This window comes from Varroa jacobsoni, unplaced genomic scaffold, assembly GCF_002532875.2.
Source record: "Varroa jacobsoni isolate VJ856 unplaced genomic scaffold, vjacob_1.0 scaffold_1245, whole genome shotgun sequence".
NCBI lineage: Eukaryota > Metazoa > Arthropoda > Arachnida > Mesostigmata > Varroidae > Varroa > Varroa jacobsoni.
In genome coordinates, this window is record NW_019214147.1 from 81,530 (window position 1) to 102,537 (window position 21,008).

Sequence of the window (21,008 nt, forward strand, 5' to 3'; positions counted from 1 at the left end):
CTAAATGAAAACAAGTTTACTCGGTATCCGGTGCCCGTGTACAGCGCCCTGTCGGGTACTTCACTACCAGATCATGACACGCTACCTTTACAGCCCATTCCGGAGCTGCACAGAATCTCGTGCCCGCGCGTTCCTTAGGATTATACCTCACTGACGATACGCACCCTGCTCTACTTCTTTGTGGGCCCATACGTGGTGAGCAGATACGCGTAGATGCGAATGCCGATGGCAGTCTTCGCCGCCTGTTCTTCGATAATTTCGTGGCTATAGAAGCGAGGCGACAATCCTGCCTGTCCTTTTTTCGTCGCTCGAAAAGAAAACACATGAAACAAAGAATTAAAAAAAATCGGAGAAGGTACGCAAGGTGGAAAACAGAAGAGCGAGCAGATGGAAAGAGGCCCTTCACTTCCTCCTCGAACAACGAGGAGGCATCGAGAACTGACTAACCGCCAGCGACGAGGAGCCGTGAGCCGTCGGAAAGCCGCGTTCTCTCAGAGGGGTTGGTAACTTAACGCATGCGCCAAAGTCTCGAGGAGCGCAAGACCCGCGCAGGCCGCAGCAAGTACCAGTCAAACAGCCAACAACCCATCTAGCTGCTAGAGGCAAAGATGCAGTGAGGCCAGGCAAACCGGCTAGGAAAGCAAGGCAGGCAGCGATTCGCAAAGGCACTGGCAGCAGTAGGCGAGGCGACTTTGGCTTTCAGTGACTCTGGATGAACCTCGGACGGTGGCGGCTGTACTGCTCTGCTTTTGGTTCGGCTCCCGACCTGCGCCCCTACTGCCCCCCTCACTTACTGTCTTTCTGTCTGTGTGTGCGTGCGCGTCTGCAAGTGTGTGTCTGAAGGGCCGAGAGAGCGCGCGTCTGCAAAGGGGTTGATTGCATGAGTAGGTGCCTTTGTCTGTCTGTCTGCACTAGCGCGCCTGTCTATCGTACCATCGCATCAAGCCAACCGAGGTCCTCTTATAGCTGTATGTCGGCCTACTGAAGCTGGTAGTGTGGTGCTAATCGGTAGTGGTCTATCGTGTAATAGTTGGCTCCGCTGGCTTGCTCAGCGGTGGCCCCACTGCGGCCCTGATCGCACTGCCGCCCTGATCGCACTGCCGCCCCTGATCGTTGATCGGCTGCTGGCTGAGCCGCGCGTCGTTTATCTCCATTCGAAACGACGCCTGCGGCGGCAGCAATGGCTACTCAGCCCGAGGCAAGCGACGCCCTACAGCCGCACGGACCTACCACCGGACAACCGGCCGCCCAGGCCAACCAAAGTGGACAACAACAGCAGGTGCAACAGCAGCAGCAGCAGCAGGCAGCTCCGTTGCCGGTCCAGCAGGAAACCGTCGAATCGTTAGTCAAGGAAATCGAGCACCTAAAGCTGAAGCTCGACGAGGAGCGCAGAAAACTCAATGATGTCGCTCGTGAGTAGCGAGAGTAGTGTGAAGTAGGATGTAACATGTAAAAAGAAACGTGTGGTGCTGGTGTCTTTTGCAGTATTCAACCAATAACCAATGTTAGATAGCTGTAGTGGTTAGTGGGTGTATTCTCGTTCGGTGTATGTATTTGTCTGCGCCAAACGCGGAGATTACGAAAAGTAAACGTTAGCTCGTGTACACCTCGACGATTGCTGTCGCTTAATTCGTCATCGAAGGCGAAGCAGGTTTGGTCCTTATCCCTTGTCGCTTCCATCGAGATTTCAAGATAATGCTAATGGTGATGAAAGACGTCAAAATGACGAAACAACGCAAACGAAATCGATAGGAAAGGATACGTTTGCTTCAGCCGTTGGTAAAAGTGACGTGAACGATCCTAGGAGTTAAAAGTCTGTTGTGGATCACCCTCCTAATAGTAAACAACTTGTTCGTTAATTGGCTAACCACGGCCATCTCATAAGGGAATATACGAACCGAGTCCATATACATATGAAAGTATAATCGTTAAATCTCTCGTTTATATATGTACGTAGCCGGATCGTGAGCAGCCATCGTATCGTATAGTAGTGCTATAGACGTAAGAAACTTGTCAATGGACCCGGCTGTCGACTCGACCAATGGGTGTTTGCTTCTGTACGTTTCACGACATGGATATTTTTCTACTTCGACAACTTTTGCTCGCCCTCGGTATAACCGCCTTTAGCATATTTTTACGACCGCTGTGGACAGGTGTTACGCCATGTTGGCCCAGTGTGAAGCCCAATGTAAAATCTATTGATCTGATAGATAAATGTGATTGTTTGAAACTTAACTCAACAACGCAAAAATCGATGTTCTTGTACCGAGGCCTTTTAACGTAGGCGGCTGTCAAGTTACGTCGCTGGACGAAATTTTACCTGTACGCAGCAGGCCTACCGACTGCAATCGTCTGTAATGTCGATGCGGAAATTTTCGTTTATAAACGAGAAAGGGAGAGGTCAACGGGGGATCGGGCTAGGGAAGAGGGAGTCCTGAGTAGCGAAACTTGTTGCGAGTATCTCGTTGCTTCTTTTGTACTGCTTACGTTTGTTTATTTCGCCTCTGTATTTGTGTCCCTGTGTATGTGCACGATGTGTTTCAGTGTCGACAATTGCTCAGCGCCTCGAGACGATAGGTCCGGTGAATATCAAGCCACGACGCGTCCTCAAAGGCCATCAAGGCAAGGTGCTTTGCGCCGATTGGTCCATGGATAAGCGGCATATTGTCAGCTCATCGCAAGACGGAAAAATGATCATCTGGGATGCATTTACCACCAACAAGGTAGGTGTTCCGAAGTCTAGTTTGGTATGGGTCCCACCGAACCTGTCGGTGAAGTTTGCCAGAAAAAGTTCGTCTGGTATAAATAATGCTAGGGCCGAAATATTTTTCACGTTCTTATCGCTGCCTGCTGCGCCATTTCGGTGGAACTAACAGTGTTTATTCTACTCAGACACGGTACGACTATTCCAAGATCTGGCGTTTGGCAGTAAGGTGGCATCGACCATTTTGGAATCAGCTACCGATGCGTTGATTACACCTAGCTAGAAAGACGCGGGGAAAAAGGAGTTGCTAGAAGAAAGCGTATTTCAGATAGAGCGTTTTGTTCGGTTATATTGCCGTTATCGTAATTGGTCGTTTTAGCTATTGCTTCGATTGGGGGACAAAGCTATCCCGTTTAAAATCAAATCAGGGCTAGCAGGTCACTCCCTTTTACGGACAGATAAACGCCCTCATACAAGCTAAAAGCTAAGTGTTAGAGCATATCACCTCTGGTATCCTACTATTTTTTAACTTATCTTTTTTTTGTCCTACACTGGCGGGCGAGGTGGCGTTGGCCAAAATATTCTTGCTCCAATCGAACGTCAGACAAGGATATGCAGTAACTAATAAATGCTGTTGTAACACCAATTAAGTAAGCTTTGCAGAGCTGGAGCTCAAGCTTACACCATAAAACGTGTATCGTACACATAGTACGTAAAGGATGGGTTTTGGAAAAGGGTATGATCTGTATGCTAGTCGAGGCAAAAACTGGGAAAATGGAACGACTATCAGTCGATTGATTGCTGTCACGGCCTCCTGTGTTAAACCAGAGGGGGGATGGTCGTTGAAGCCGGTTTGAACTTTGCTGTTTAGAATATTCGTCCAGACCTACCATTGCGAACCCATACTTATCGGTTGTCCTATCGCTATTTGAGTAAGAGCCACACTTAGTCACCTTTTATTCTGCCCGATAGGAAGAATCGCAATTACGCGTGTTTACCGTAACTGCCTGATGTCGGCCTGTTACTTCTCACAAGCTTTGGTCGTATCGATATGCTTGTCGACATGGAAGGACAACAAGCGATGAACCACACGGGCAAGCAATGGGATCCTAATCGTCAAAGAGCCAAAAACGCAGACAATCGCGAATGTCTTCATCGTGTTCAACGCATGTTTCAGTGAGAGCGTGCCGATATGTTGGTTTAGATGCTCTCGAAATTATCGGTGCAATAACCGTACAAGAGTGACGAAGACACTCAGTAATAAACTCGACATAGCCAGAAAGGATCCCTTGCGAAACGCGTGTTATGGGACGTGCCCATTTTTAAGGGTCGAGAGAAAACTGGCTAAAGCCCACAGTCATTATGGATGATCGCTACTTAGGATGCCCAAGGTCAAAGACAGCATAGCGTCTATTTTGTAGAGATCGGTCGAGAATGTCACTCTGAAACAAAATGCATCCTGGAAAATACAATGCTGAGTACTTTAGAAATTCATTCAATTAATTATGTTTCAATTCATATTCATTGTCATCACCATCATCATTCAATGAATTAAACAAATACTGCATGTGTTGTTCAACACAGGCAGTATTTATTTAATTATCCGCTTTAAATTATATAACAATAAATAATAATATATTAATTGTTTAATTATACTATTTATTTGAATAATGACCAATCTTTGCTACATTAGAAATTTGAAAGATCTCAAAAACGAAGCCCAGTGCTCAAACTTGTTTAGACAGATTCTTGGGAGGCAAATCTAGGGCTTTTTATAGTGAATTTTAAGGCTTTTGTAGGTTTTTAGAGCATACGAAAAAAGGGAACGATATGGCTAAAAACAATATTGATCATTGTGCGTTACGGTTACGCTTGAGATCACATGCTAACAGAAAATAAGCCATCGCTCTTCGTTTCAGGAGCATGCAGTTACGATGCCGACGACGTGGGTAATGGCCTGCGCCTATGCCCCTTCAGGAAACATGGTTGCCTGCGGGTGAGGACGACAACAGTAAATGCACTGTCTCTAATAATCATCTATTCTATTTTTGCTGTCAAATATGAATCGGAGAAGTGGCAATGCAGGTCTTGAGCATTGTCCTTAAGATAAACCTAATCATTATGGTTCACGATTTAAATATAATCTGTAAAAAGGTCTTAGGGCGGCCAGATGCTAACTCGAAGGAGTGAATTCGTTTTTCCAATCACAATATATGTGAAAGCCTCTAACGTGTGACTATTTCGTTTATTATTTTTGGTTATTATATTTCAGCTTGACAACTATTGATCATATAATTATAATGTAGGTTTTATTAAATATACTTATGCAGGAAAAGCACTTATTTAGCATCGTAGGCGAATTCGGCGCAGAAATGGTAATCGTCTGCCTCATGACCAACATATTCATTTAAGTTCGATTCATCTTATTCATGTAGAAAAATTTCTACACTTCTTTACTTATCCTAATGGCTGACTTTCCTCGATTTTTTTTATAAAACGTCTTAAATTGTTGATTTACTTTATTTTTTACCTAATAATTGTGGCATGTACCAGAGGACCTTGTTACTTTTTTCCATGACTTATTCTTTAATAACGTTTTTTTTTTCTGCTCGTTTGACAACAATTCCAAATTACAGGGGTTTGGACAATAAGGTGACGGTATACCCACTTAGCTTTGAAGACGATGTGTCGCAGCGTAAAAAAGCTGTCGGCACGCACACCAGCTACATGTCCTGTTGTCTTTTTCCTAACTCTGACCAACAGGTAGGTGTTTACTATGCTAATGTATCAATTCATAGTAGAGGTGGCATCTTCCAGTCAACCACTCTGGTATACCTACATGTAAATAGGCGCAAAATACACTTTGTTTGCTACTTGGACAAAGTTGCGCACAGAAAAACTCGAGTTGTTGATCCTAACAGGACATGACTATGACCTAATCAAGTGAGGTATGTCTTCGCCGTTACCTCTAAACGCCGCAGACGTCTCATTGAAGGATCGTCATGTGAATTGATACTTAGAAATGCTGTATTATCATTGTATTACCATACATGATTTTTTCACTACGCTCGACGTGTGCTTCAGGAAAAACAATAATGACGATTGAAGACGTATCCCAAAATCGGAAGAGTATATAATAGAAACGACAGTAGGAGAAGATTCTTCCTTGTGTCTGAAACCTGTTTACAGCATAATTGTGTATTGTATGTGATTTTTATATACGGCTTGGTATAACTTATGTTTAAACGTTTGATGCAGATATTGACGGGCAGCGGAGACAGTACGTGCGCCCTGTGGGACGTTGAATGTTCGCAGCTCCTGCAGAGCTTTCATGGTCATTCGGGCGATGTGATGTCTGTCGATCTCTCACCAACGGAGATGGGTAACACCTTCGTATCAGCGGTAAGCGTCCAAAGAATTAGCACGTTAAGTATAAATTGGTGCAGGACCAATGCGATCTGCTTAGTATGACATAGGTTTGGTTACGAGGCTGGTCGTACATTGTTTTCCGTCACATGCAGGCAAATAGCGTTCATTTGCTGAAGCCTAGACAGCGATAGGTTCTAGCTCAGGGAAGAGGAATATGTTTGTGGATAGTCATATGAAAGTCGACAAGGCTTCTAATACGTAGGCATATTCTGCGTTTAGGGCTGTGATCGTCAGGCTTTAATTTGGGATATGCGATCTGGCCAGTGTGTGCAATCGTTCGAAGGCCACGATGCGGATATTAACACTGTAAAGTTTTACCCTAGCGGAGATGCTATTGTCACAGGATCCGATGATGCTACGGTACGTATGGGCACTTCTTCAACTAGTCGTCCCTGTTTTCTTTTTGTCCAGAACTATCTAAATCTCTAAATATTTAAAGTAAGGTGCTCACTCCTGTTATTGTTTTTCTACCAACACCAAATGCCTAGTAGCACTTTTCCAAAGCCGTAATCAAATAATGTAATAAATCACGCTTCGTAGAACATTATCGTACAGAACCGAATTTGCTCTCGATGCTGGTAAATACCTTATTGATTAGAAGAGGAACTGTTTCATACCTATGACTTACACTGAAGTTTGAACGGGCTCTCTGACTCTGCCTGATGAAACTGCAAGATCTTCATTCACTTCGTACTTCGATTAATTGAGGTAACAGCAAAGGAATTATTGTGTCGTTATGTATCTCATCTATTTCAGTGTCGATTATTTGATCTTCGCGCGGATCGAGAAGTTGCAATGTACACAAAACGAAGTATAATTTTTGGCGTCAACTCAGTAGATTTCAGCGTGAGCGGTAAGCATTCGAAAGAACACTCAGGCCATCTAAAGCTCTACATGTGTGATCTTGGCAAGGTTGCTACCAATAGCTTGCGGTTTTCGTTACTTTATATGATTGCAAGAAAAAAGTTCGCTGAAACAGATTCGTAAAAATCCAGTCCCACTAGAGTCCTAGTTAATTCAAGACTAGGATGAATACTGAAATGTTTCATCGAGCGGAACGCGAATCAAAATTCTATGACTTAATGACTCACTTTTCAACGCAGTCCCTGTGGCTTGACGTTTAGAATTTCCGACTTGTCCGATACAAAACAGGACAATTTTGCTAAATTGTTCTTGAAAGCAAAAATAAAAGATAGGACTCAGGTATAGTGAGATGTAATACTTGCATTTGGGCTTTTTACTATGAACTGGTTTCAGGCCGGATGCTGTTCGCTGGCTATAACGACTACACGATCAATATATGGGACACTTTGAAAGGCACTCGTCTCACGATTCTGTACGGACACGAAAATCGAGTCACTTGCCTAAAGATATCACCCGACGGTACTGCGCTCTCCACCGGCAGCTGGGACTTCACGCTCAGGGTGTGGGCCTAATAGGGATCGCACGAAATTGAAACCGACTGCTTGATATTGATAGAAATTATTTTACTTCCGAGCGAGAACTAAGTAATAACCTGATAAAAGCCAGACACGATAGAGGACACAGCCTGCCCGACATCAATCATATCTTGTGTCCTCTTTGTGAACTGCGACTTTGTCAAAAGTTCAATCCTAAAAATTTGGCACGCGCCAGCCAGCTCGACGCCCTCTGGTGCGTTTATAACGTTCATTCAGACTAGCTAAACCCAACAGGAAGCAGCTAATTAAAAACCATAAACAATTAACACACGAAACTAATGAGCATACGTAAGTGTTCGGTGCGGGCAGATACCGACCGAATGTGGGGCACTGTTCATACACAGTGTTCACAAAATTGTTGGTTAGGTTTAGAATATCATAAAATTTATCTGTCAGTGGTAAATGGCACTGATAAGTAAAGATACGAGTATATCGCTGATGATAAGATCTGGTCCATGGTGATAATGATGCGTTACAAGGAGGTCTATGCGCCACTAGCTGCTGACAAGCTAATAAGTAAAAAAATAACGAAGAACGGTAACGTGAAAGGTCAGTGGCCGATACGTGTCATAGGGAAACATAACGAGAGGTGGGCCGGTTTAAAACTTTGGGTTAAAAAATGGGCCGTGAAAAGAGAAAAGAGGACAACGCAATTCCTTTTGTGAGGAGGTCCTTTGAGCAAAGTGTGTTCCCCGAGCGGTCCGTGTATTTCGTCCAAAACAAGAAACAGCTCTACTGATCGCAACTGTCTATGAGCAACGATTTGTAAAAAGAAAATAATGAATTTAGTTACGGCCTAAGTGTGGACACCTTCGAATAAAAGAAAATTGACAACCCGGTAGTGGCAAACGACGAGAACAACAATAACAACTACTCAGTAATCCAATAAAATTGCCCATGGTGCCCGACCGTTGACCCGCTTTCGGGTACTGCACCGTATCCTTTTCATCTGTCTGCTGCCAATACTATATATATTGGACTCCTACAAAAAAAAAAATTGGTTAATGCCACCTCGCCAAAAAAAGATCTGCTCTGAATAATGTAAAAGATCATTTTCATAGCATCGCTAAAATCGTCTTTGTCAATACAGCGTTTGCGAAAAAAAGACACATAAGCCTTCTGTAGACGCTGTCTTTAAATAGACTCGCGCAGTTCTAGCGTGGCACGCTGATAGCACGCTGGAAGGTGTTAGAAGCCTGTTAAGGAATACGTGAGACATCTTGGCAAAGTCGTAGACAATTGTAAAGAAAAAACTGGCCAAATCCTTGTTCTGTTCCCAGATTGCATTGACGAGCACAGAGGTAGCATGGCGTGTACTGGCCAACGAATATCAAATGCAAAATCTATGTTAGGATCTTCGACGGAGACAGACTGATATAACACCAGTAAGTAACAGAAATGGGAAAAAGTACTTGTTTGCAATGTAATTAGCTACATCTTTTCGTTCAGCAGGAACTATAAGTCTGTGATAGCATTAGAATTAGAAAAAAACATAGGCATAATTAGGACGAAAGCAGGACGGACAGGGAAAAACAATATAGAATACGTCCTACAGGCAAACATGATTAAATCCAGATAATCTAGTCTAGGCTTACAGCCAAAGACCTCACATTATTATGACGATCTAATACACAGTAGTAGATAATATCCCCTCATGAGGACCGCTCGGGCGGGGTGAAGCGAAGAGTATTTATTATAGAGTAATGGAAACATGTGAATTATAATAATAAAACACTACTTCATAACAGTAGTAATAATAACATTTATAATAACATTACTGTAATAATTACGATGGTGAATATATTGCAATGACTAACAACGTTAAAAACGATCTTCCCATGAAGATCTAGTTGGTTAATCTAAATATTACTCAGACAAACATATACACACATCAATAAACGAATAACAACAACAACAACCAGATAAATTAGATAACGATGGTTATAACGGGATGAGCGGGGAGGTTCTAGGAGTGTGGGGTCTGGAGGGAACACGGCGGCGGATCATATCTCTATAGTGAGACCATTTAGGTTCCGGTTCGCTGTGTTGTCCGAAGAGGTACGTTTTCGCTAAATCTGGTACAAGACGAGACGGCCCGTCGGTTATAATCTAATGATTGGAGGAGTTCGTGCGAGCAGCTGTTTGACGCATGAATGCTACGAGATAATAGAAACGGTATTTTCGTTTTTATCGCTGACGCGATACTACAGCTTAAGTATTCATTGATAAGTATCATGATGATGACGAAGCTACTTGGCCGGATCGATAGCGTACTGCTTCGTGTACTCTACACAGACAATCGGTTTTCGCATCGACGGAGAACAAACGCATGTCCCCAAATCTGGGCCGAATGTCGAGCTGGGCTCTCGCGAACGCAAACGAGAAACAGTATTGTTATTGAACATACATACGAGATGTGTGTTGATACTGATGTATTGGACGTACGATATTATATACGCTTGTGTCTTTTATTTTGTTAAACGTTAGGAAAATAGGACGTTTGAACGGTCGAGACCAACTTGCTTCGTATGCAAATTCCATATCAGCATAGACATATAATAAGGCTAATAAGAGAAAATAAGGTAGAATGACCTTGGCTCGGTTGTTGTTGGCAACAAGCACAACTTTTGGACGAGGTGTAAGAAGAAGCGACAATGCAATACTTTTTTAATGGGCACATGGAAGAAGGCCGTGTATTACCAAGATGCGGGACATGCACCCGCAGATTCACAGTTGAAAAATGGAACGTGATACATGAAGATAGCGTGGAAGAACTAGCACAGAATGGACTTTCGATTGAAGTTGGATAGGCTCTGGGGTAAAGTAAGGTAGAGCACTTAGGGACGAACAGGAGAACGCACACATGCATGCACGCACGTACAGAATAGGAAAACAGCCGTGAATGATGTGGTCCTGACAAAAGCGCCTGCGGAGACTCCATCTCAGAACACCGATACATAAACGAAAGGACAACGGTCAAAGTCAATAATTCTGTTTTTCTTGGTCCTGTCGATTCACTCATTCGGTACACGTACGCACCGCGTACCACATTTTATAAACACATACAATCATCAGAAAACACTCACAGTTGTATACACACATGCCAGTAAATATACATAGATACGAGTGTATACATGCATATTACTTTAGTGGTTATATGTGTTTTTTCGCCGTCAATCGTTGCTCAAGTATGGCTACACAAATACAGTTGTTGATTGATAAAAGTTAAGCGGCTAAAGAGTGGCAAAAGTGTGTTGACCACTAGTAGCTTGAACGAACGAAGGGAACCCCAAGAAAACCAGTGAGGGGTTGGCTAAACCCATTTTCATGGAAATAATAAGCGAAGTATGTAGCACATTATAACAGAAAAGATGCAGGAGACATAGATTAGCACAACGACAACCAAACAACATTTACACAGCGGGAAAATGTGGTGTCATATGGGGAGCATATAAGGCGAGGGAGGAAGAGTGCGCTGCAAGAAAGCATAAGAAATCCTTAATCACCCTGACCGTGCTCGACATCCGGTCCACCGCCGTCGTCCGTGTTGCACATGGCGTTAACGCGACGCGACACGCGAGAGAGGACCCCATGAGATTCAAAAACGCATTGAAGCTTAGCGCAAATAAAGAAAAAAATTAATAACAATAAATGGTAAATAATAGTAATGATTATGAAATGATGAAGTGTGCGAAGGGGGAGAATAACGACAAAAAACTATTTCGAGGTGGCTTATTATGGCTATACGAGTGATATATATATATATACATATACATATATATCGTTAATTAGTTACATAAATTATGGTGACGATGATAATAATGGATCAAACGTTTGCTACTGAATTGTTATTACTGTTGTTAGTATAATGAGCGAAAACAAGTATCTTTCGTTTGTGGAGTTCGTCAATGAGGTACAAGATTGCGCTTCCCATTAAACCTTCGGAGGCACCAGCCTACCTCCGGCCTGTCGCATCGCAAGGTGCGAATTATGACCACGGACAATATAACTCATAAATACTGGCAAAGTTCTGAGAGTACCGAAGAAAAAAAAAAAAAAAAAGATTAGTTTCATTGGAGCATCCGAGATATAGTGCAGATAGTTTACTTCATGTTACCATTAGAACTCGTTGTTGTTGTTGTTGTTGTTATTTTTATTATTATTATAACGCTGATTATCACAATTCGTAATGGACAGATTTGAAGTCGAAACAAAAACAATGCTGAAGCCGCTCTGCAAAATACTGGCCTGAGCCGAGATGAATTTCTAAGACGACAAACAAATCACTTATCCATATCGAGTATCGTCAAACAATAGTTGAATACAGCTGAGATCCACTCACAAACGAAGCGCGCAGACAGATAAACATAACCCAAGAAAAACATCCCTATGTATATAAACATATATCATATTGTAACACTGAACTGGGCACGCGGAACATCCTGTAGTTGAACTACGAGGGACGATCTATCCAGAAGTTTCCTGTTGGCCTTGGCAAACATGATTCAGCGAAAATTGATGATAGTGAAAAGATGGAAATCGAAGGGATGTTGGACAGCGAAACAGCTCTACTTCAAATCATATGACGATAATTACTACTACTATTCAGTATCATTATCAGCGTATTAATATGATCTCAATTGTAATGAGGATAAAGATGACGACATAATGGATTAAGGAGCTGCCTCCTTGATACGAAGATAAACGCTAGGGTAATAAGAAGGATCGCAGTTATAAAACTGGTGATGATAACGAAGATGAAGAAAAAAAAAATTACGGATTATAACAGGAACAACGCAAAGAAGAAGAAGAAAGGCTAACACTAATAAAGAAGATGATATACGAGAATAATGAAGCGAAATAATTTTTGTGCAGAGACTGAAAGCGCAGCAAATAATAACAAGTCAATGAAGAATAAGCGAACTCAGTAATAACGAAAAACAATAATATCGTGATGATACGATTACTGATGATGATAATTATTATAACGATGAAATAATGTGTTAATTTGTGACTGAGAAGACTGCGAGCCAGATACACATGGGATACAATAATAATAATAATAGTAATAATAGATAATGAAAGATAGGATCGTGATGTTATTTTGCCGATGATTGCCTCGATCATGACATACGATATAACTAATAAATGAGGTGGTTACGGTCAGAACTATAGTGACTGGCTACTTAGGAAGATGATTGCGTAACATAATGTCAAAACACGAGCACTTAGAGGGAGCGGGGGCGACCTACAGGCCAGCTGAACACAAGCATTCCGGGGGGAAGGAGGCTAGAAGCGATCAGAAATAGATAAGAACTTCAAAACAATTAAACACACGGCAGAAAGACTCGTAACAACAATGTATATTATGTTTTTTTTTTCTTTACTATTTATTTAGTTTTTTAGGTAATGTCGACAAAGGTAGTGAAAGAAGCTACGTCTTACTTATCAAGTAATAGAATTATGAGGCTGGGCTATTACTGCAGACAAAAAGTGGTGTGCCTGTACAAGTCAGCTGATTAGTTATCAAAAAACAAAAAAAACAAATCGACTCATAGCCTACATACACACACATATATATATATATATATATATATATATATATATATATAGAGAAGTAACGATAGAAACATACACAGAAAACGATAAGCCTATGAAAAAGTACATAGAAATGCACATACGTACATATTAGACAACGGGAAAGTAGCGAACGTACTCTTCACGTGCGCATGGCGTTCAGCAGAGAGAAAGTGAGTATCTGCTATGTGTGATTGGTTCAGTCTGTAGATGAATACTGACAATGAGTAGTAGCTCGAATGTTTGGGCTAGGAGCATTTGTCTGATAGTCACATCTGTACGTTCTGATGTAAAGATTTGTCGACGTTTCGGAGCACGATGGCTGTCAATAAGACTAAAGTAGAAATGGGTACGAGGACTGGTCAACAATGGTGTTTTAGACAGTAAATGACCGCCTGTGCGATATGTATCTTCAGCAAAAAATTATTGTTGTGTTTGAAACCGAAACGAAGTATAGGGCATCGCTATTCAAAAATATGGGAGAATATTGCTATGTTGAGTCATGCGTGAGACAGGAGCGTGTAATGTATACCACTAGCCCTTATAGAGCACGAACATACACTTAGACGTACATGCATACACACCAACAGACAAGCAGAAATCATAAAAAAAAAAGACAGGCTTATGTGCACGCGTTCGGCATGTTACAATCTAGCAAACATCGGATTATTGTTTCAAATCTTAGGCCACATAGTTAGAGATGACCACTGGTAATCGACTAAGTATCATGATATGTTAAAATGTCAGAGAGAAAAAGCCAGGCAGAGAAAGGAAGCGGAGAGAAATCTGGAAAACGACATTTTGCGGCTATATTTTCTTGGTGGTAAGAAGACCAAGAAAGAGTTCCGAAATTCTGAAGAATGCTTGGTGGGTGTATGTGAAGAATTGAGCCGAGGGGGGCGTTGATGTCTAGGGAATAATAATAATAATGAAAATAATAACAACAATAATAACAACAACAATAAAAACAATGCGAGTAGGTGCACAAGGCTGCGACTCGAAAGACCAAGAAGATTTGAACAGACTGATGGTAGCGAGTGGATCAAGAAATCGGACGAGACGAGAGTCAGAGAGCAAGTGAACGATCGGAAATTTCCGCGATATGGCGAGAAGACTGTTGTACCTTAAAGCAATTGTATCCTATTATTTCTTGCCAATGCTAGACAAACCACTCTTCAATAAATCCGATAAAAATAAATACCAAGCCAGTTTAATCATACTTAGTGCTGATGCGCGGACCACTAGTTCTTATAGAAATTAATAGTTTTAAATTCAGTTAGATTGTATGCTTATATAGTAAGGAAATAAAATCGTCACAGCGGTGCTAGCATGTGTTATGACCTGCTCGGACACGAATGATAAAAACGTGTAGGTTAACTATACTGCGAAGGGCACCTTATGGTTTTTCTAATTTTTCCGAAATTCGACTATTGCGATATCTCACGTTTTTTTTTTTTTTTTTTTTCGACGGTTGTACTAGCTGGTTAAGGCCGTTCATTATGCCGCCTATTCGAAACCTACGAAATTTTTCAATTTGACTTGTTAAACAATCGCATTGGCCTCGACGCAGTGTCGGTGCGTACGACAAAAGGATGAATAGGTAACCTATTATGCAGGCGACAACCGCTTGCTTCCAATTGTATGAAAAATTCTACGCTTCAGGTATATAGGGTCCACAAAGCGGACACAGTAATCCAGTTTCGAGCCGCTGGATGTTATACTAGACCTACACTGTTAAAAGTGGCGTAGACCAGCTGTCCTATGACTATAGTAGTAAGTACTCTGATTTAGCTGACTAAAAGGCTGTGGAGCAATAAGGCCTCTCTTCTGTAAGTATTTTGAAATAATGGATTAGAAGCCTTTCTGAAAATCACTTGGTGATTCGTTCGAAGCGCACCGTTCATTTAAGATGATATTCTGATCGACTTTATTATTATAGAACCAGTACGAAAAATTCTTTTTTTTTTTTTTTTAGAAAAAAAAGTATACAACGCTCTATTCGAGCTGGAGCCCTTACTCCTCGATGAAAAAGCATTCCTCTAATTAAAAAGGATCTACACAGGGGAAAAGCATTCTGTAACACATCCATGCAAGTATTTCCTTTGAAATAAGATTATTGGCTATATTTTTTTAATCACAACACCCCCGATTGTTATTTGTATATGAACAAGTAATCGGAATCATCTCTCATTTTGTACAGGATTAAGAACTTGCTTGCCTTAGATGTCTAACCAGGGTGGATATTATGTGAAGTTTTCAAGCATACATGAAGACCTATTAACCTTGATAATAATTCCTTCATAAGGAACCAGCGTAGCTGCATGTTTGTTGGTCAATGATTATATTGTAGTAAGCAGCGTACTAATAGAGATTCGCATTAGCCATTTGGTCCACGCCGCCCCTGTAGGTGTTACAATCATTATTGTATTACACAGTGTTACGGTCGGCGGATACCGAATGCTTTGATTCTATCTTATACTCTTCGTATAGGGAACGTTAAGGAAGTACCGTCCATAAGTTGCTTATAAGAATTCCGCCTGGACATTTCGTATGGAAGCAGTTTTTGGACAGAGGTTTCCCTGGCTACCAGTAGGTCAGATGAATTGTCAGGCCCTGTAAAAGGGATATATACTCCTTCCTCTCTCCACGCCATTTCTCGTTCCATTCGAGTGATGACGATGCTTCTACGCACATAAACGCACGTACGATTCAGTCTTGCCTCCGTGCGGACACGAACCAAGACCTCTGCTTCTTCTAGCGCTGACGGCTGAAATATCACCTGGATTTACGCCATGGCCCTTAAATCGGATTGAGGCGTAGGCATGCATTACTTTTCCTTGCTTGGCAATGATGGGGTTCCTCACGACTTATGGCTTAAGTGAAGACTCAGCCATAGACCAGGGGTGCGGATAGACGGCTTGCGTCGACGTCGTCTTTTTATGCCTTCGTACTAAAAATCGACATTCGCCGTACGGAAGAAATTTTAAAAAATATGGCTCTAGAAGAACCTTAGACTCACGTAGATCCGCATGAGCGACATCGACGTCACGTCGTCGTCGTTGTTGGGTGTGCTGTCATCATTGTTAACGCAGGAGAGAGTAGGAGCATGTATGTGAGCTAGCATAGCGCAGAAAACAGTTCCGTTATCGGGCCACAACAAGATGGGGAAGGCATAAAGCGCGAGCGTACTAAGCGTCGTTGTTTAAAACGCTTTGTCGGACAGCGATTGCACAACAAAGCGACTACCGAGTCCAAAAGGCGAGGCATGGATGCTTCCATCTGTAGCCTTTTACGATTGCAGGCCACTGCCGGGAAGGAGTAAAGACAAGCGAAGGAAATGTATAATGAACGCGACGCAAAACTTTTATAGTTTCTTCGGTTTAGCCCTCTAAATTATTTCTGATGCTTTCTCTTTTTGAGATTCGGCAGCCTGCAGTCGAAGATGAAGCTTCCTTCACCGTTGGCTTCACTCAAGAAAGATTTCTGAGCCGAACGCAGCGGCTCGGGCTGCTGGCAGCAAGTAGAAAGGTTCAATTCCAATTTCTCGCTTGCAGTTCCGACCATCCCAGTAGAAGCTCTCGGCTTCATTTTGTTGTCATAGCTACTTCTTTAGCCGAGGCGCATGTTAAGCTGCGGATGGAGTAGAAGCATTCAATTAGAAATAGAATATCTTAGAACTTTATACTCAGTTTTGGGAGAATTTGGTGTGTCATTTTGAAATAATCTTCGAACGCAAGCAGCATATACATGTATTGTGAGCCAATAATAGTTAAACTGAACATTACGATCAATTTTAAGTCTTTATGCCTTTCTTACCCGAAGTGAACTATGATTATAGGTTTTCTAACATTAAGCATGACACAATGATATTATCCGCGACTCAGTAGCTCCCTTTATGAGCTACTGAGTCGCGGAACAAGTTATCGAGCGCATTACTATATTCTTAGTGCAAGCCTTCATCTTTACTGCCCCCCCAAGTACCAATACGAGGGATGCCAAATAGGGCACCGATGTTGTATTTGTTGAACCGTCTATTCTACGCTTAAGCAAGCAAGATAATTACCTTCTATACCAGCAGTGCAGCACGTTGGTATTGTTACCTAGAAAGGCAGGCGTGTATTGCACTCCGTCCCTTTCAGACTGTGCGCTACCCCTAAACAGAGCGCAGTTCAGTGGCGTCCTCCTATACGAGAACGATGCTTTGTCTGCGACTTGCCCACTGTATTGGTAACGACTGCCCAGACTATGCGGCGAAGCAACGCATGGGTTATCGATTAAGCAGGGTGGCTGCATCGAAGCTGAGTTTTGGGAGGAGGCGGGCGGGCGGGCGGAGGGGCGGTAGTTCGGGAAAGTTGAATTGCATTAATTCGTTCGGGGGGGGCAATGTACAGAGTGACTGGATGTATGACGGATTCCGGGTCTCAAGCACAAGCTCAAATAAACGTGTAAAATATTGCATCGATTGTAGGTTCGGAAAGCAAAACAGTCTAGAAAGCGCGCCTAGGACAAATAAAAGAAACACAAGTGACTTGTGAGCGTAGCAAATAGTTACGCTGAAAAGAAAGAATGCTATAAAAATTACTAAATATTTGTGTGACGTTTATGTAGTAGCTGTTATGGCCAACCATAAGAAATGAGGAAGCATACAGTTTGGCTTCAGGAAGATGGCTATTAGGAAGAAGAGACGGGCATAAAAAACGAAAAGATAAGCGGAAGTTTGCCCTTTTGATTCGTTTTCTCGTGTTCAATCAATCAATCCGAGCTTCAACTAATCGATAAGGTAGTGGCCTGAAATAAAGTTAGGTAGGACGGTCTAGCCGCTTGAGGCAATTTTGTATCGTAGAATGTGTAGCGCTACTCCTGAAAAGAATATAATAGCTCTATATTATGCGGTTATATAGATTCTATAACTAGCGAACGCTCAGCATGTTAAATAGGTTAGAGTCTGGATAAAAAGCATTTTTTGAATAGACAAATAAGACTAGAAGCACCATTTTTTTTCTTTATGTAGTTCGTTACCGTCTGGGTTGGCATAATAGTTTAGAGAGTATAATAATGTTTGCTTGAGGAACCGGACTCATCATCCCCACCGGTACCCATGGATACCTCAGTAATTGACTTAGTCATTTGAGGTTTGCATTTCTAAATGAAAAGGATCACTTACCACTGAACGCGGTAAGGGTACGAAATTCTACAGTTCCTGACATAATGCATCACTGTCTTAGTGAAGTGCGCGCACTTATAGAGAACTCCCGTGTTAAATACACTTCCTGTGTAGTACAATATTTTTTTGAGCGCTTCAAACCTGATTTCGGCAATGTCAGTTACAATTAACCATGAACTTAATTAACTAAACAGCATTTTAGACAACTGCCTTCTCAGATTTTAGAGTTTGTAGATCTTGACGATTTTCTATTGATAATAAGTTTCGTCACGCAAGCGGCGCCGGTAGGAGTTTGTCGTTTTCTGCCGTTGTCCCGTTGACAGCAAACAATGATGAGCTTTTATCAAGATAGCGTGACTTTTCTAGTATATTGATTAAGGACGTTTTTCTAGAATCTCACAAAGTACTCAAGACAATTGCGATCAACAATTACGGCTACAATTAATTTTTGAAGAAAGTCGTCATTAGTTAACGGTAGTGGACTCGATTCCTGTGTGCAAAAATTCAAATGCGTCCGCCGATCATATAGAGCGCCAATCGGTAAACGCCGCTTCCCGTACGCCCTATAGAATTCTGTGTGCTACTAGTTAACCGAAAAAGCTGTCACTTAGTATCACCGTTCCCTGTTCAGTGGAGTTGATTTTACTACCCTTTTACTAATGGTCAACAACTGAAATACCTTGTAGGCCAGCTCCTTCACACCCGCAAGTCCCTTATTAATTTAATAGCAAATCTCTGTTAGTATTTTATAGGCGTTATCAAACATCTTTGTTTTTAAACCATATTTTTTTTCCGGTTCTTGAGACGGTTATTACACGGCAGACTTCCATATAATGTAGTAGCAACGGCGGCAGCGGAAGCTACTATAGTCGATGGTAGCTAAGAATCGCGTTCACTGTGACCACCATACGACAGACGTCGTGACCCATTTTTTCGTAGTCATGGCCCGTGGCGGAACTCCTTGCCTTCGTTATAGAAGGACAGTAGAATCAGGTTTGGACTCTGGTGAATAGGGGCGTTGAAAGCAGAGTCATCATAGACAAGCAGCAGTAGCAGCGGTATGTTACTGGGAACCATGTGATCCCAATTCGTCTCGAGAGGCGTACTAGCAGAAATGACATACTAGCAGAGGGTACCGGCACGTCAACCTATCATACATCACAGACATGACACAACAGAATAGATGAAGTCAGCGGCCCACCAAGAAACCGGATAAGGGGACAATCGGGACCCCGCTTGACGCTCTAAAAAGCCGTAACAAAGTTTAAACCGTACGGCCCTGTCTTGTTATTACGTCACAGCAGTATAAACGTTTCTACTATTATAAAAAATAAGATAATTTTCCCTGTCGGACTCAATGACAATTTCACGGCTGGCCTTCTGACTTGCCCAAATAGCAAAACATGGTGCGCTGATGCCCCATGTGCTCTGTGAATGGGCCACGTTCGTTGCTGGAACCAATATTTATCTCTACTATTTCAGTCTTTCTCACTGCCATTTTTAATTGACATTTATGGATGTCCAAGCATCCGAATACTATTAATAAGATTAATGGCTGCTGTTTGATTCAACAAATATATATATTAGACAGGATGACCGTGGTAAAATCGGAAACAGTTCCAGCAGTAGACCGTCCTAATTAACAAAGAGACTTCTTCGATTGCTATAGTATAGCTTGGACTACCCCCACACTCGTAACCGCAGTTAGATGAAGCCCTTTTCGCAATTAAAAGGGACAAATTCAAGATTACTGAAAAGCACTGTCAATTAGTCGTTCTTTGAGTAATTTCCTAAAAGCCAGTAAGTGATTTTTGTCACGCATAGAACGGATGGATACGAAGCCTTTAAATGAGAAAATTCTGTTAAAGGTTTATATGGAAAAAAACACTCTGTCTGACTTGCTACGATTGATCTGTTCTGGGTCATCTGCAAGATATCGCGGCTCAGCGGTGTATTGGGAACTCATTAAAGACATGCGTCGCCTCTCATATAAATGACGCTTCCTGTTCCCTTCAGGTTCTCGATGTGAATTGAACATATGGAGTTTCTTATTGAAGAGCGTCGACGCCGTAGTACAGAGGGAAAAAGCGTGATTTGCAGTACCGCCGCTGTTACCTGTTCATAGTGAAGAAAAATAGCTTCAGCTTCATGCGAAAGTTCGCTCTTTGAAGGCAGCTTGGTTTATTAAATGAGACATTCCCACCGATTCAATAATTAGTAGCGAATAAAAGCAATTTAGTATTTCTTAAATGGGTTAGTGTTGTCGAATGTGTGTGTTATGACGACTTAATGTCGAACGGTGGTGCTAGGCGTAACACTTTTTTTGAGTTGAGGGTTAGAAGCCTGGATTCTAACAAAGGGAAGTCGTTTGATGTGTGATATTGCTAATAACATATTATTTTTGAATAGCTTAACCCATATAGTGATTGTTAGGGAAGATTGAATTAGGTTCCAGTTCAACTTATTCGGTTTCCCTTGTTTTTTTCGTTTACTTTACAATAGCTGAAAGTAGCGCGAAAGTCTAAACTAAGGTTTGTCTGCTAGAATTTTTCCTAGCGTATCGTGAAACAGCGTTTCGCTAGAGGCGTATACGTGCCGGGCTATTTAAAAGCAACATGTTTTAGAATCGCTTATACGGGATGGGTAAATTCGAGTTATATTGATGATTTTAAAT

General features: G+C 42.0%; 1 protein-coding gene across 1 annotated transcript; it reads left to right on the forward strand.

The window, feature by feature from the left end:
* The first annotated feature begins 641 nt into the window (after positions 1–641).
* Positions 642–14,402, forward strand: Gbeta5 (guanine nucleotide-binding protein subunit beta-5). Its single transcript, XM_022846615.2, has 8 exons — positions 642–1,412; positions 2,545–2,723; positions 4,624–4,700; positions 5,341–5,467; positions 5,963–6,106; positions 6,353–6,493; positions 6,890–6,986; positions 7,391–14,402. The coding sequence occupies exons 1-8, from the start codon at positions 1,181–1,183 to the stop codon at positions 7,567–7,569; spliced, it is 1,176 nt and encodes a 391-aa protein (XP_022702350.1). The 5' UTR covers positions 642–1,180; the 3' UTR covers positions 7,570–14,402.
* Positions 14,403–21,008: the final 6,606 nt, after the last annotated feature.

Coding starts and splice junctions, on each gene's coding strand:
- Gbeta5 (XM_022846615.2), top strand. CDS start 1,181: ATGGCTACTCAGCCCGAGGCAAGCGACGCCCTACAGCCGCACGGACCT. Junction 6,107..6,352: donor GTAACACCTTCGTATCAGCG/GTAAGCGTCCAA, acceptor TTCTGCGTTTAG/GGCTGTGATCGTCAGGCTTT. Junction 6,987..7,390: donor AGTAGATTTCAGCGTGAGCG/GTAAGCATTCGA, acceptor AACTGGTTTCAG/GCCGGATGCTGTTCGCTGGC.